Source organism: Ceratotherium simum, chromosome 21 (assembly GCF_057802395.1).
Source record: "Ceratotherium simum simum isolate JZ-2026a chromosome 21, ASM5780239v1, whole genome shotgun sequence".
NCBI classification, from domain to species: domain Eukaryota; kingdom Metazoa; phylum Chordata; class Mammalia; order Perissodactyla; family Rhinocerotidae; genus Ceratotherium; species Ceratotherium simum.
In genome coordinates this window covers 21428270-21444627 of record NC_141920.1, presented here as the reverse complement: position 1 = coordinate 21444627, position 16358 = coordinate 21428270, and the positions used below count along the sequence as shown (strand labels likewise).

The window sequence follows — 16358 nt, the reverse complement described above, 5'->3', positions numbered from 1 at the left end:
GCAGAAATGCTCCTGTTTCCCCTCTACCCCACCCTCCCTGGCCACCCTGCTTTCTGCTCCTGAGCAGGCAGAAGTCTCGACGTGACAGGAGATCGTGCAGCAGGAGGGGAGAGTCCGAAGGACAAGGTCCTGGGGCAGGTGGCCCGGTGGCCAGCCGCACACCCTATTAGGAGACAGACATCTCTGTTCTGACGCCACAAGGGAGCCAAGTTTGTATCAGAAATGAGAAAACCAAACATCGCAAACAAAACCCACAGCCGGCAAACAGGAAGCAGGGTGCGGATAAAAATACCGTCCTTTTTGCAGCTGCAGCCTCCACCATACAGGTTGCAGAAGGTCGTGCTCTTGGCAGGAAACGCGCGGCTGCTTTCCGAGGGAAGACATGGCTGAGTTGGGGCTGGGGTAGAGACGGTGGGGGGAAAAGCAAATGACAGCGGGCTCCTTGGGGTTGTGACCCCTTCATTCCTCAGCAGGTGAAGACATTGAGCCTGATCTACCCAGGTCCCTCCTGGCCCCAATCCCGTGGTCCACCTTGGACGTGCATTGATTTCTTCCTCTCCTACCCAGGACCATGAGACTTATTGTAAGAGTGACATGGCTGTGGTTTCCAACATGCTCTGTTGGCCAAAGAGTGCTGCACCAGGAATCAGCACACCTTTTCTGTAAAGGGCCAGATAAGAAATACCGTAGGCTGTGTGGGCCATGTGGTCTTTGTTTTGACGGAGAAAACAGCCGCAGGCAATACGTAAACAAATAGGTGGATGTTCCAATTAAACCTCATTGATGGACACTGATATTTGACTTTCATATCGTTTGCACGTTTTATGAAATATTATTATTCTTTGATTTTTTTCCCAACCATTAAAAAATATAGAAACCATTCTTAACTTGCGAGCAGTTCAAAATTGCAAGATTTGGCCATTGGACCATAGTTTGCTGACCCCTGCGTGATACAAACAAAGGGGTTATTATTATTGTTGCTATTTAACTTCCTACCCTACACAGGAATCCCAGCTTCAGCATTTCCTTCAAGGGGTCAGTCAGCTGGAGACCTCGTTTCTGCCCTAGAAACTCTTTACAGAAATATAGTTCTTACCACTTGGCTATCATTCTGTGGAAGGTTTTTGTTTTTTAGTGAAATTGGAAAATTCTGATTAGAAGGATAGTACACACATATTTTTAAATGGTTGGAAAGTTCTGGAAACCATAAAAAAAAGTCACTGATAACCACAGTTAATATCTTGATTTTTTTCCAATGAGAAGTGTGTGCATGGGAATGCATTTTTCCTTTCCAATTGAGATTGCATTGAGTGTATAGTTTTGATCCCTTATTTTTCCATTCTGCATTACATATCAAGCATTTTTCCCATGTCATTTAAAAATCTTCAAAGATACTAGCTGCAGAATATTCCATTATATGGATGTTCCAAAATTTACCTAATCAGTCTTCAATTGTTTAGACATTTGGATTGCTTCCAGTATTTCTCGATTATAAACAATGTATATAAACCATGCTGCTGTGAACATCCTTGTCAATAAATCATTGTCCCCTTCTCTGATCTTTTCTTTAGGGCGTGTGTGTGCTGAAGATTCCGAGGAAAAATTGTGTTTCTGTCTTGTATACTGACAATTTTTTTTTACTGAATTTTGCTTTACTGATTATGCAATTCATAATGTTTCCTAACTGATAATGACTTCAACCACCCCCTCCCCCGCTAGCCCCAGGCCACCACTGATCTGCTTTCTGTTTATGATTTCATTTTGAAGTATCCTTTTTTTTAATCAACCTAGTTGATTGTGTCCTCCTTTTGCCCTGAATTCCATTCTGCATAGTAGTAATGTGGCCACCCCCGCTTTCTTTGTTTGCTGTTTTATATTTGAGACTTCCTTTATTTTTAGTCTCTCTGTTATTTTGTTGGGATGTCTCTCCCTCTCTTGTAAGCAGCACATGACTGAATTTTCTTTCTTTCTTTTTTTTTTTTTTTGTGAGGAAGATCAGCCCTGAGCTAACATCCATGCCAATCTTTCCTCTTTTTGCTGAGGAAGACTGGCCCTGGGCTAACATCTGTGCCTGTCTTCCTCCCCTTTATATTGGACACCGCCACAGCATGGCCTGACAAGTGGTGCCTCACTGGGCACCCAGGATCCGAACCCGGGCCACCAGCAGCAGAGCGCACGCACTTAACCGCTACGCCACGGGGCAGGCCCTGAATTTTCTTTTGGCAACCAAATCTTTCCTACTTTATAGGGGAGGATACATGATTTCGCTTATTGTTAGTGTAGATATTTGGTTTTCGGTCATTTTGTTTCATGTTTTGTGGCATTTATGTTTCTATGTTATTTCTTCAGTTTTGTGACTTTAGTGAATACTATGCTTATTTGCTTTTATCTTTTGCATTGATATTGAAGATATAAATCCTGTTTTCAATTTCTCAGGTGGTTACCTTTAAAATTTTCAAAAATCGGGGCTGACCTGGTGACGTAGTGGTTAAGTTCGTGTGGGGTTCACAGGTTCGGATCCCCGGTGCGGACTGACACACCGCTCCTCAAGCCATGCTGTGGCAGGCGTCCCATATATAAAGTGGAGGAAGATAGGCACAGATGTTAGCCCAGGGCCAATCCTCCTAGAAAAAAGAGGAAGATTGGCAACAGATGTTAGCTCAGGGCTAATTTTCCTCACCAAAAAAAAAAAAAATTCAAAAATCTTGTTTAATTTCCTCAGCCAGATGGGTGGAAGCCCCAAGTAGGATTTGCCCCTGTCCTGTGTAACGCAGTGCTGAGGGAGAAAAGCAAGATGCAGCATCTTTAGGAGAAAATTGAGAGCCAGACAGACAGGCATTGGGGGGGTGGTGGTTAAGAGACAGCAGAACAGGGCCAGGGAAACCAGACAGAAGGTTCAAAGTGGGCAGGTGGGAGCTGGAGGAATTTCCCCCTTCATAGGCAACTTTTTTTCTCTGCCTAAATATTGATAGGAATGGATTTTATTCTTGATTGTATTTGAATGAGGTTCTCTTGTCACTAGTTATGCCTGAAACACCAGTTGTGCCTGCAATCAACCAGACTAGAATTGAGTCTCAACGCTTATTAGCTAAGTGATCTTGAGCGAATCATATAAGTTCTCTGCTGAATGAGTTGATAATAGCACCTAAATCATGGGGTGTTGCGGGGATTAACTGGAGTGAGACATGTAACATCTTGGCATAGTGCCTCATACTTGGAAAATATTCAGTAAGTGTTAGATATTATTACGATGGCTGTGAAGCCATTTTAGTGTTTATGTAGCTTCTATCTGGTGGGCTGGGAATATTTTTATCTATTACTTGCCTGGAGTTATGAAATAATTGGGCGATTTAAAAAAATTGAGGGGAGATAAGTGGAAAGGGAAGTGAGATGAGAGAGACGGAGTTGGGGGAGCAACAGGAATCCAAAAAGCGGAGTGCGGGGCATCTGGCGAGAGAGGGCAAATGGGATAAGAGCAGATACCTTGGAGAGTTCCCGGAGAGGCAGGCTCTGCAGGGCCGAAAGGAGATCAGGTTCCTGGGTCTGCAGGGAAGCTGCAGAGGGAGGTGCTGGGAGAATTCTGGAAGCAGGATTAGTGAACAGGGACCTGGCACAGTTGGGGTCTGATTCTTCATAAAGGGAGTGGGGAAGCTCCAGGGTCATGTTTCTGGGCAAGCAGTACCCTTGCCTTGAGTCCCTGAGATAAGCTGTGCGTTGCGGGTGGGGAAGGGGAAGCAAGCTATCCTTGGCTGGTGGAGCTCGATAGAAGGGGAGGGAAGAGGCCAGGGAAGGGGGGACAGGGAAGTACACAGGCACAGTCTTTGCAGCTTTGGTGGAGAAACCTTACAGACCCACGTCTTCTCCACAGTTAAGTGCAGTTCTCCCTCCTTTTGAGGAAATCTAGTACATTAATGTCTGCTCAGACATTAGGAAGTGATTCCTTCCCCTACCCCCATGTTTCAGAAAGACTATGCATTTTTCCAGACGATTCATGTAGCTTACTTTGTACATAGGCTTCCCTGTACATAGGCTTCTTTCTGTTTTATTTATTTATTTGTTTATTATTAAGACTTTATTCATTTTTAGAACAGTTGTAGGTTCACGGCAAAATTGAGGGAAGGTACAGAGATTTCCCATACACCCTCCTGACCCCATACATGCGTAGCCTCCACTATTTTCAACATCCCCCACCAGAGCAGTGCATTTGTTACCATTAATGAACCTACATTGACACATCAAAATCATCCAAAGCCCATAGTCTACATTAGGGTTCACTCTTGGTGTTGTACATTCTATGAGTTTGGACAGATGTATGATGATATGTATCCATCATTATGGTATCATTCAGAGTGTCAGAGTATTTTCAGTGGCCTAAAAATCCTCTGTGCTTTGCCTATTCATTCCTCCCTGCTTCCCAATTCCTGGCAACCACTGGTCTTTTTACTGTCTCCATAGTTTTACCTTTTCCGGAATATCATATAGTTGGAATCATACAGTACGTAGCCTTTTCACCAGTTGGCTTCTTTCACTTAGTAATATGCATTTATGGTTCTTCCGTGTCTTTTCATGGCTTGATAGCTCATTTCTTTTTAACATTGAATAATATTCCATTGTCTGAATGTACTATGGTTTATCCATTCACCTACTGAAGAATATCTTGGTTACTTCCAAGTTTTGGTGCTTATGAATAAAGCTGCTATAAACATCATGTGCAGATTTTTGTGTGGACATGAGTTTTCAGCTGCTTTGGGTAAATACCAAAGGGCACGGTTGCTGGATTGTATGGTAAGAGTATGTTTAGCTTTATAAGAAACCACCAAAAGTGGCTGTACCATACTGCATTCCTACCAGCAATGGATGAGAGTTGACCATATTTATATGGGTCTATTTCTGGGCTCTCTGTTCTCTTCCATTGATCTATTTGTCTGTTTTTTCATCAATATCACACTGTCTTGATTACTATAGCTTTATGGTAAGTCTTGAAGTTGGGTAGTGTCAGTCCTCCAACTTTGTTCTTCTCTTTCAATATTGTGTCAGCTATTCTGGGTCTTTTGCCTCTCCATATAAACTCAGAATCAGTTTATCAATATTCATAAAATAACTTGCTGAGATTTTGATTGGGTTTGCATGGAATCTGTAGATCAAGTTGGGAAGAACTGATTCTTGACATCTTGACAATATTGAGTCTTCCTATCCATGAACATGGAATATTTCTCCATTTATTTAATTTTTCTTTGATTTTTTCCATCAGAGTTTTGTGTTTTTCCTCTTATAGGTCTTGTACATATTTTATTAGATTTCCCTGGTATCTTTAGTTTTGTTTTCTTAGAAGAAAAACAAATTTTTACTTGTTCATTCTCTCAACAAATATTTATTGAGCTCTCACCCTAGCTGCTGGATACCCAGATGAGAAGATGGACGAGATTTGCCCACACAGAGCTTGCATTCTAAAGGATCTGAAAACAGTTTTTCTGAACACACCCTAATACTAGGTATAAGTTACACATGCAAGTCTCTGTCAAGTCCTCCTGTTCAGCACGGCCACATGTCCTGGGCTTGGAGGTCCTGGAAAGGAGAAGATTATAGCTACACGCCTGGTGTGCCCTTGGCCATCTTGTCCTAGTGGTGCTGAGGGTATCAGAGATGCAAAGAGAGAAACTGGCCTCTTTCTGTAAGTCAAGGGATGAAGATTCTCTCTGAGATGGAGAAGTCTGTGGCCCAGCCTGGGAGCATTGTTGTCCCAAGGAAGAAGCATAGAATAGCCCAAGAGAGGATGCTTCGGCCAGTTCTGAGGCTTGGGTGGAGGCCAGGCAGGCTCTATTGTTTACTCCTGCAGTCATCAGATATTGACCTATGTCACAGAACTATGTCACAGTAGCTAAAAAGTTTGTGGTTCCCACTCCCCCATCCCTCCAGAACTTATAGTCTAATAAACACACAGACAAATCCATACACAACTACATTATAGTGTTGAGAGTTCTTGGGCAGGGAACAGAAAGCACATGAGAAGGGTACTTACCCAGGCTGGGGGTGTTGGGGGAGGCTTCACAGAGGAAGTGACATTTAAGCTGAGACCTGGAGGCTAAGTAAGAATTAACCAGGTGAAATGAAGGCAGAGAAGGACGGGCAGAGGGAACAGCACACAAGAAGGCTCAGAGAGGCAAGAGAGAGGGTGGTTCCTGGGTGGTCCTGAAAGGGTCCGTGGTGGTTAGGAGGGGTGACGTCAGGAGAGGTGGACCGAGGCCAGATCAGGTAGGGCCCAGAAGGGACCAAGTGGCCAGTGGCCTCCTCCTTCCTTCCCCATCCATTAAGTAAGGATTGAGCACCTACTGTGTACTGGATACTGTCCTAGGCACTGGGGGTACAGTAATGAATGAGACAGACACTATACTGACCTCACAAAACTCCCGAGCTGGCAGGGGAACGAGCTCTCAGCAGGATGTTCAAGGCCAGCTTGGAGCCCCTTCCTCTTCTTCTTTTTAAATTGAGATATCATTCACATACCACAAAATTCACTCTTTTAAAGTGTGCAATTTGTGGTCTTTTGTATAGTCACACGGTTATACAACCATTACCACTAGCTAATTCCAGAAAATTTTCATCACCCCAAAAGGAAACTCTGTACCCATTAGCAGTCATGCCCCAGTGCCCCCTCCCCTCAGCCCCTAGCAACCATTGATGTACTTTCTATCTTTATGGATTTGCCTATTCCAGCCATTTCATAGAAATGGAATCATACAAAGTGTGGCCTTTTCTGTCTGGCTTCTTTCACTTAGCATGATGTTTTCAAAGTTCATCCATGTCGTAGCGTGTATCAGCACTTCATTCCTTTTTATGGCTGCATAATATTCCACTGTATGGATATACCACATTTTATTATCTGTTCATCCATTGATGGACATTTGGGTTGTTTCCACTTTGGGGCTATTATAAATAATGCTACTGTAAACATTTGTGTACAAGTTTTTGTGTGGACATATGTGTTGATTCCTCTTGGGTGTATACCTAGGAGTAGAATTGCTGGATTGTATGGTACTTCTCTATTTAGTTTTTGAGGAACTGCCAGACTATTTTCCATGGCAGCTGTACCCTTTTACATTCCCACCGGCAGTGTATGAGGGGTCCAATGTCTCCACATCCTTGCTAACACTTGTTATTGTCCGACCCTTCCTCTTCTTGAATGGGCCTTGGAGGGAGGCTACCTGGGGAAGAACAAGGCCTGGCTTCTGTGGCCTGGGCCTGGGGATGCAACTTTGAGGGAAGCCCAGGTCTTCCTTGCCCACCCTCCACCACAGCTGAGTCATCCGCCTGGGATCCTGGGGTGAACTGCCTGGCGGTGGGATGAGCTGCACCAGCCACTGCAGAAGCCACCAATGGACTCGACTGAGTCTCCACCCCCGCCCCAGGCGGCTGGGCTTCCCGAGAAGCAGCTATTTCTGGCCACTTCTGCTCCAGGGAGAAGCGGTGGTGGGTGGAAAGGTTGAAATTGCTCAGCGGAGTGATTTTGGAAGCGCAGTGCATTGAGGACCCAGGACAACTTGACTTGAGAGGAGAGTCCAGAGGCCGCTTTCTGAGCTCGCTGGCCCTTCTGGCATTGTCAGAGCAGAGGGCTGGGCCCCCTGCAACCCTGACAGCATCCTGAGGAGGGGGAGGGGAGGCAGGCTAGAGGAACTGGTTTGACCAGGCTGCAGGTGCTGGACCCCATGAGACTCTGGGCAAAGCAAACCTGGGCTCTGAGGAAGGGAGGAAATGGGGTCAGTGTGGGCAGGGTTTTCATGGTGGAGGCGCAGCCCAGTGCGTGGGATGCGGCAGCTGGAGGCAGGCCACCAGGGTGCTTGAAATCAGGGGTAGAGTGGGGTCTGCATGAATGGAGACGCAGTGGGAGGATAAACAGAGGAAGTGGTGGCCTCAGGCTCCAGATTCCTCCCCAGAGCTGCCACTCATTTGCCCCGGGGACTAGGGCTAAGTGTTAATCTCATGCCTCATTGTCCTTATCTGCAAACTACACTAACAAGAAGGTTGTTGTGATGACTATTAGCTATTGTTGTCTTTATTGTCACATGATGTTCTAGAACACTGAACTATCGGCAGTGGTCTTGACCTTTCTTCTAGCTTTTTGCCATCTCTGTGGCTCTCTTCATGCTAACATCTGCGTCCATCCTGCTCTTCTCTCTGCTGCCCACATTCTCTTCCCTGCATCCTTGTTTGGCACAATTTTAGCAAAGTGGTTAAGTGTTCAGCCTTTGGAGGCAGCCAGGCGTGGGTTAAAACCCCGGCTCTGCCATTCCCAGCCACGTGCCCTTGAGCAAGTCATTTCACGTGTTCAAGCCTCAGCCTCAGTTTTCCCATCTGTAAATTGGGCAATAATAGCAGGCAGTTAATTCATAATAGCAGGTCATTAATCCTCATCACTGGATTAGGAGGCCTACTGGATTTGATAAACATGAAGTGTGTAACACAATGCCTGGCCCACAGTTAATGCTGGATTGTAGAAGGAACAACCAAAGGTGTAGGGCAAAGGGTGTGAGGACTGGGGTCCTGGGCTGGAGGGCAATGATGGGTGCTTCTGTGTCCGGCCTGGGAGTGGGTGGAAGGACTCCCATGGTCGCTGCCAGGTCTGGCTGCGTTGCCAATAGAGGCTCCGGGAAGCAGGAATTATTTCCTGCTTCATTTCTGTACAAAATCTATCCGTGTTGCTTTTCAGTCCTTAGTCACATTCCTGGTGGTGTGTCTGTGGGACTATGCACATGTCTCCAGAAGGAGAACATGTCGCCACAGTCCTGTGGCCCTAGGAACAAGCAGCTCTGTGGGCCCCCAGAGCACTCTTCTCTTCCTCCCTCCCTCCCTTCCTTTGTTCATTCACACAATAGGTATTTCTTTTTTTCATTTTTATTTTTAAATAAAAATCATATATATTTAAGGTATACAACATGATGTTTATATATGTAAATATGTATATATGTTGAAATGATCAGTACAGTCAAGCTAATTAACATATCCATCTCCTCATATAGTTATTTATTATTTTTTTTGGAGATGGTGGTGAAAGTTGTGGCTCTGTGGGGTGAATAAGTCTAGAGATCTAATGTACAGCCTGATGACTATAGTTACTAATAATCCCGTGTTGAGCACTAGAAATGTGCTGAGAGTAGATTTCAGGTGCTCTGGCTACAATAGATATTTCTTGAGCCTGTGCCGTGAGCCAGTCTCCATGCTGGGCACTGGGGACACCAGTCAATGAGACTCTCTGCTCTCATGGAGCCAAAAAAACTGAACAAATAACTATATAATTAATATATACTAACTAATCCCCCTGTAATTACAAATGGAGATAGGCGCCACTGTGAAGCAGAAATGCAGGGTCCTGTGGGAGAGAATGACTCAGGCAACTTGACTGAGATTGGGGTGATCAGGGAGAGCCTCTCAGAAGAGGTGGCATTTCAACTGGAACCTGAAGGATGAAGAAGAGTTTGCTGGCCCAAGAGTGGGAAGAAAGAGGGCTCCAGGTGCAGGAAACTAGGTGTAAAGGCCTTGAGGAGCTCCGTTTTTGTTTTGTTTTAGTAAATGAAAGAAGCCAGGGTGACTGAATTGGCGAGGGATTCCTGGAGGGGGCGGGATGGAGGGCAGGGGGTGGGGAGGGGCAGAGACTAGATCATGCAGCCCCTTGGAGGCAGTGGGAGGATGAGGCCTCATTGCTGGGCTCTGGGCAGGAGAGGAGTGAGATGGGAATGGAGGAGGGCTTGGCGAGTGGGTATCCCACGAACATGACTGTGCAAGTCACACGGCCAGGTGGCAGCAGCCCAGCCCCAGGGTGCCCCCGGGCAGATGTAGACTGCCCAAGACCCACCTCCAGTGGGCAGACCCCTCTGTCTTGCTGTCCCTGTTCCCCCAGGCAGGAGCAAGGACCACACCTGTGGTTGCACATCGCTGTCCAGCTCGAGGTCAGGCAGTCTGCTCCGTGCGGCAGAGTGGGTCAGGTGGCAAAGAAAACACCAGCTTGCCAGCAGTGATTTCTCCCTGCAAAGACAGCCGCCACCAACTTCCTGCCAAGATGGGCCGGTTCAGCCTCACTCGCTACAGCTGGAGATGGAGGGGAGCAGATGGCCCTGCTTGGCCCAGACTCCAGCCAGATTGCCAGGGAGCTGTGGGCGGAGCGACGGGGTTGGCGCCTAGAGCGGGAATACAGGAGACGAGGGCGGGAGCCACCTCTTTGCCGTCTCAGTGGGGCCTTGACTGTATAGGGGACAGTGGGGACATCGACTGCAGCCTCACTATGGTCCTTGAACCAGCAGATGCTCAGAGCTCCCTGGAGAGACCTCTGTCTTTATAACCAGTGCAAGAGCTCTTGAGAGATGCAAGATGTCGATGGTTATATCCCCTGCACTCAGCACGGGGCAGGACCAGACAGGAGCTCTGTGGTTGTTTTTATTTTTATTCTTAAAATAAATGATAGTAGTAGCTCTCAGGTATTGTCTTACTTAATCCGCACAGCAACCCCGCAGAGGAGGTGCTGTGGTGATCCCCATGTTACAGATGAGGACACCAAGGCACAGAGAGAGAAATAACTTACTAAAGCCACAGCTAAACAAATGTACAAGAACAGATGGGTCACTCTGACAAACTGACAGCCAAGCCTGGGAGTTGGGGCTTTGGGGGCAGGGAGCAGACCTGAACGTGGGCAACCAGAAGTGGTGGATGCACCTGGCTGGAGAGGAGAGTGTGCCCCTCTTTTTTTTGTGCTCCCTGAGCCCCAGTCAACCCCTTAGACACCCACCACCACCACCAAGCCAGCTTCTTTCATTGTGCAAGGTGCTCGGAGAGCAAGAGATAAGCCTGGAGGGATAGGGAGACAGGACTGCTGGGAACTGCTGATCAGGCTGCACACTGCACAACTCCAGGGCAAGCCATTCACATAGACCATGATGAGAACAGTGCCCCCCGGAATTGTGCAAGATGGTAGCCCTGTAGGTGGGACCACACAATACAGGACCTTGAAGACCAGGGTCTGCAAACCTTTTCTGTTTAGGGCCAGATAGTAAATATTTTAGGCTGTGCAGGCCATACGGTCTTTGCCGTAACTACTCACCTCTGCTGTTGTAGAGTGAAATCAGTCACGGGCAATATGGAAATGAATGACTGCAATGTTTCCAATAAAACTTAATTTACAGAAGCAGGCTGTCTGCCAGATTTGGCCTGTGGGTCAAAGTTTGCCAACCCCGGTGAAGGCCACAGAGGGATTGTGAACTTCGTTCTAAGAGCAATGTGGAGCCATGAGACGGTTTTAATCAGAGAGTGAGAGGAGGCAAATTTACATTTACTGTGGCCCTGAAGGATCTGACTGTGCCCCCCAGGGCCGCAATGTTTCTTCTGTCCTGTTTGTGGGTCTCTGAGCCCTCTGTCTGTGAGAAGAGGCTTGGCCTGGGACCTGAGGACCTCTGATGCTTACAGAGGCAGAGGTCCACTCTCTGTCGCCCTCCTCCCCACGCCAGCTCTCAGCATAGGTCTGGCCACTCAGCAGGGCTCCGGCGGTGCTGGCTCCCACTCCTGGCCTCGGGGGCAGAGTCGGGCAGCCCTGTCAGCAGGCTGTCAGCAGCCTGGGCTTTGAAATCAGATGGTCTGATTTCCTGCACTTGGGCGTGTGTGACTGTGAGCTGCACTTTCCCGACCTTCCGTCTCTTCTTCTCCACAAGGGGAATAATCCAGACGTGAACCCATGAAAGAAAGTGGTTCTGCATTGACCCGGGCGCATAGGAAGGGCCCAGGATTGGACACTGTTGATATAAGAATCATTTTTCTCACTGAACCAGAGGCAGGAAAGCCTGGTTGTGCACTGGGTAGTGCGCTGTGTCCAGAGCCAGGCTCCCAGCTAGAGCACAAGTAGAACTGTGGAGGGGACCGTGGCTCGTGAATATGAAGGGCTCCTTAGAGATGGGGATGATTTTTCCCATCTCTTGGGCCTAAAATAACTGCCTGACATTGGAGTAATTACACGCCCTGAGCTCTCACACAGCACGGAGAGCACCCCAATAATTATTGCGCACAAGCACTGCTTTTGGCAGCTGATGCTTAATTTCTGCCTTAAAGAGTGTCTCCTGGACAGGAAGCCTGACCCACCACCCACCCCCGAATTTGAAATTTGAACCCTCGCCTTATGTGAGCAAAACCTTCCAGAAGCCCATCCTGCACAGGGACATAATGGCCACTTCTACTCTCCCAAAGGCCATCTGCTGAGGCCCAGGGCATCCCCACTGGCCCTCGGACAGCCTGGGCATCCGTGATGAGTGGTTTCACCATAATCTCCTCACATGGCTCTGAGGCTGAGACCAGTTACTGGGTCACCCACCGCTCTGCAGGAGAGACCTGCGGGCAGTGCTGCATGCTGCAGACACGAGCCATCCAGGGTCAGCATCAGAGGGTGGCTCTGCGTCATCTGAGCTCTGCTCATAGATGGAGAGGCTGTGTCCTTGGACTGAGCTAGGGGGCTGCTGATTAGGTCAAGGTCCTGGAAGAGTTTTTGAGGACTTACTGTGTGCTAGGCCTTAGGGAAAGAGTAGTAAATGGCAGGTCACAGTCCTGCCCTCTTGGGGCTTGGTGGCCAGTGGGCAGACAGATCCGGAGCCCATAATTACCCAAATAGTTATATAATTATAGCTACAATAAGGCAATAAATGAGATGTATTGGAGCTGTAGGTGTATATAACATGGGGCGTGCCCTCGTCTGAGGAGTTTGAGCTGAGAACTAAAGGATGAGAAGTGAGGCAGATGTGTGTATGTATGTGTATGTATGTTTTAGAGATGGATGAATGGATGGATGGTGAATGGGTGGATGGATGGATGATGGATGGGTGGATGCATGGATGATGGATGGATGGATAGTGGATGGCTGGATGCATGGATGATGGTAGATGGATGGATGGTGGATGGATGATGGATGGCTGGTGGATGGGTGGATGCATGGATGATGGATGGATGGATAGTGGATGGCTGGATGCATGGATGATGGTGGATGGATGATGGATGGATGGATAGTGGATGGGTGGATGCATGGATGATGGATGGATGCATGGATGGATCTATGGATAGATGATTGAGTCTTCCAGGCAGTGGGAACAGGCTCTGCAACAGCTCAGAGGCCACAGGAAGTGTGGTGACTCTGTAGCTGACAAAAGACCGTTGTGGAAGGTGTTTGGAGTTTAAGAAATGAGACTGGAGAGGTACGCGGGTAGGATCACTGCGTACAGCTGAGCAAGCTGTGCACTGCACTGCTTCCGGGGTGCCAGTCTTATGGACCACGGTGTGAATGGTACTTCTGGAATTGTACAAGATGGAGGCCTGCAGGCAGGGGGCACGTCATGCAGACCTTGTATCTCATAGTAAGTGTTTTGGGCTTTGTTCCCAGAGCAGTGGGGAGCTATGGAAGGGTTTTAGTTGTTGGTGATGGGGCTAATTTCCCTTTATAATGCCCCCAAAGCAGCACTGTCCAATAGAACTTTCTGTCAAGATGGAAATGTTCTATTTCTGCACTTTCTAATATGGTAGCCACATGTGGCTGTTGAGCACTTGAGATGTGGCCAGGGTGACTGAGGAAGTGAATTTTGAATTTTTATGAATTTAAATTTAAAAAGCCATAGTAGCTGGATGTGGCTAGAGGTTCCGTACTGGACAGGGCAGCTCCAGAGGATCTGCCCGTGTCCCGTACAAACTCCTGTCCCTCCTGACCCCCAGCAGCAATGAATGCGTCTTGGGCAAGTCTGCTGGGGACATCACGTCTTGCCCAGAGGCTGGGTGGAGGCCTCAACCTCCCCTTCACACAGGCCTCTGTTCACGCTCAGGCCAAGGGTGCCACTGAGGCTGTGGATCTGGGAGCTGGGCCTGATGAGGATGGAGTTGAGGGGCTGCCCCGCATCCCCACTGCTGCTGACACCCCTGTGGTTGCTGACCTGCTGTTTGTCCTGCAGAACGGATGGCCTTCTCCCCGCCCTTCAGAGCTCACTCCTAGTTTGTTCCCCTACATTAGAGGCAAATCGATGAGGAAACCACTCATGCAGTTGGCCCTGCTGCATTGTGTGGTGGTGGGCCGTAGGGTGGAGATAGTGTTGCAGTGGGCATTAGGGAATACGGACTTTGGCTCATGTTTCAGAGGGAGCCAAACTTGGTGGGAGTGGGGGGCGCTCAGAGGGGCTGGGCCCAGCCTGCTCCTCCCACTTGCAGGACGAGGCCTCCATCCCTGGCTTCATCAGCACCATGAGGGCCTTGCACACAAGCCACTAGCCCAGCAAACAGCCACCCCTTGGTCACCCCATCAGCCTAGAGGTGCACTTGCCCATTACTGCACGGTCCACCCTTGGGAAGCTGGATCTGGGGAAGAGGCCTGTGCGGGCCCTGCAAGCAGGCTCAGAGCCATTTGGACAGGGAAGGGAAGGAGGGGCCAGAAGGGGAACCATGGGCTCTGGTGGACTCATCCCGTTGGCCCCCTGAACTCCTCACTCCATGGGAGAGGTGGAGCTGGAGGCTGGCCAGAGATGGGCCTCCTAATCTCGGGGGCCAGGGCAGGGGTCCCAGTTGCCAAGACTGGGAAGGGACCTGCAGGGCTGGTGGGCTAGTCATTTGATGTTGGTCTCCCCATACCCAGACTCTGAGCCGCCCAAGGGCAGAGCCCGTGTCTCTTGCTCGTCAGTGTATCCCAGCATCTTTCCACATGCCGGCGGGGAGCTGGGGAGAGTGGGTCTCACCTGGGCCCCCCGCATACCTGTACACCCTGTGTGTGGTGGGACGCTCACTCTTGTCCCCTCTGTTGCAGTACGCTACTTCCTGAAGAATAAGGTCAGCCCTGATTTGTGCAACGAAGATGGACTCACAGCCCTGCACCAGGTAAGGCCCGCTCGCTGGGGTCCCCGGCTCCCTGCTCCCCACCTGGACAGGTGCCCCATCTCCCCGCTGTTCCTTGCCCAGAGCCCTCAGGGAGGAGGAGCGGAAGAGGAGCCACAGCTGCCCCGTCTGAAAGGCTCTTGTCTGCTTCGGAGGCGCATGTGTCTGTCACAGACGCCCACAGAGCCCCTGCGCACACACACTGCACACACACAGCCCTGAGGACAGGGCGCCTTTGTCCCCTGCATCCTCACTGCCAGCGAATGGTTTGACAGACAAAGCAAGTTTGTTTGGAGCTTGACAGTTTACGAAGCACGTTCACACCCACCAAGGCATCCATCCACTCCGGCCACAAAGATGATTGACAGGGGGGTTGTGTGACCTGCCTGAGGTCGCACACCATGAACTATGGCCATAAACCATGTTCTGTCATAACACACATCCTTTCCAGGGCAGCACGATGGGCCCAGCCCCCGTGGCTGGGGAGGGGCTGCTCTGGCTCTCATCTCTCGCCTGGCCGCTGCAACAGCTTCCTAACCGGTCCCCAGCATTCAGTCCCCAGGCCCTGCCGTGATTTATTCTCCTCGCAGTGGCCACAGGGATGCTCAAGCCAAACCTCTACTGATGGTACTCAAAGTGCTCTCTGGTCTTTCCCCATGGCCCCCCGAGGCCTGGCCCCTGCCGAGCCCTCCATGCTTCCTGGTTCTCCAGACTCCAGCCACATGGCTTTCGGTTCCTTGTGCATGATGTGTCCTCCCCACCGCACTTCCCCCCGTGCTCGGGAACATGTGCTGGTGGGCCCCAGTCGACAGCAAGAGCCTGAGAGCCGTGCTGTTACATCCATGCCCTTTTCTCCTTAGTGCTCCCTTGGTTAGGCATTTTAGCCATTAGCATGATCATTTGATGTTGTCTTCCTACCCAGACTCTGAGCCACACCAGGGCAGAGCCCATGTCTCTGGCTCATTGGTGTCTCCCAACATTGTTCCCCATGCTGGCATACAGTAGGTGCTCCATATGTGCCTGCTGATTTAATGAATGAACACACTCAAGCCTCCCTGTGCCCTGGCCCAAGTTTCTGAGCAGGTGGACTTGAATGCAGCCTAGCAGGTGGGAGACCAGGCTGCTGGAATCCTGGGCTCGTGAGAGCCTCTCCATCTCCCGGTGAGGGCAGGAAGGATGGACAGAGACAGGCCACTGTCCTGCCCGTAAGTCCCAGAGGCAAGTCCCCACCCTCAGCCCTCTGCTCAGTAGCTCCCTGTATGTCCTCTAGGCTTCTCCTCCTGTCTCTTCCTGTCCCACAGGGCTTCAGGCATCCACAAATTCTAGCTGTGTGACCTTGGACAAGTTAATTAAACTCGCTGTACCTTACTTCCTTCATCTATAAAAGGGGAATAACAAGTACCCATCTCCTTGGGTTGTTGTGAGGATTAAGTGAATACACATTAAAAATGCTTCAAGCAGCACTTAATACTGGATAAATATTAGATATT

The 16358-nt window shown here is 49.2% G+C and overlaps 1 protein-coding gene across 1 annotated transcript in view; it reads left to right on the top strand.

Annotated features, from left to right (window-relative positions):
* The window catches only part of PPP1R16B (protein phosphatase 1 regulatory subunit 16B), a 103145-nt gene that overhangs the window by 63236 nt on the left and 23551 nt on the right, over positions 1-16358 (top strand). The window contains exon 3 of the mRNA XM_004430403.3: positions 14801-14871. Coding sequence (XP_004430460.1) covers positions 14801-14871 — 71 coding nt within the window. The remainder of the gene's footprint in view (positions 1-14800; positions 14872-16358) is intronic.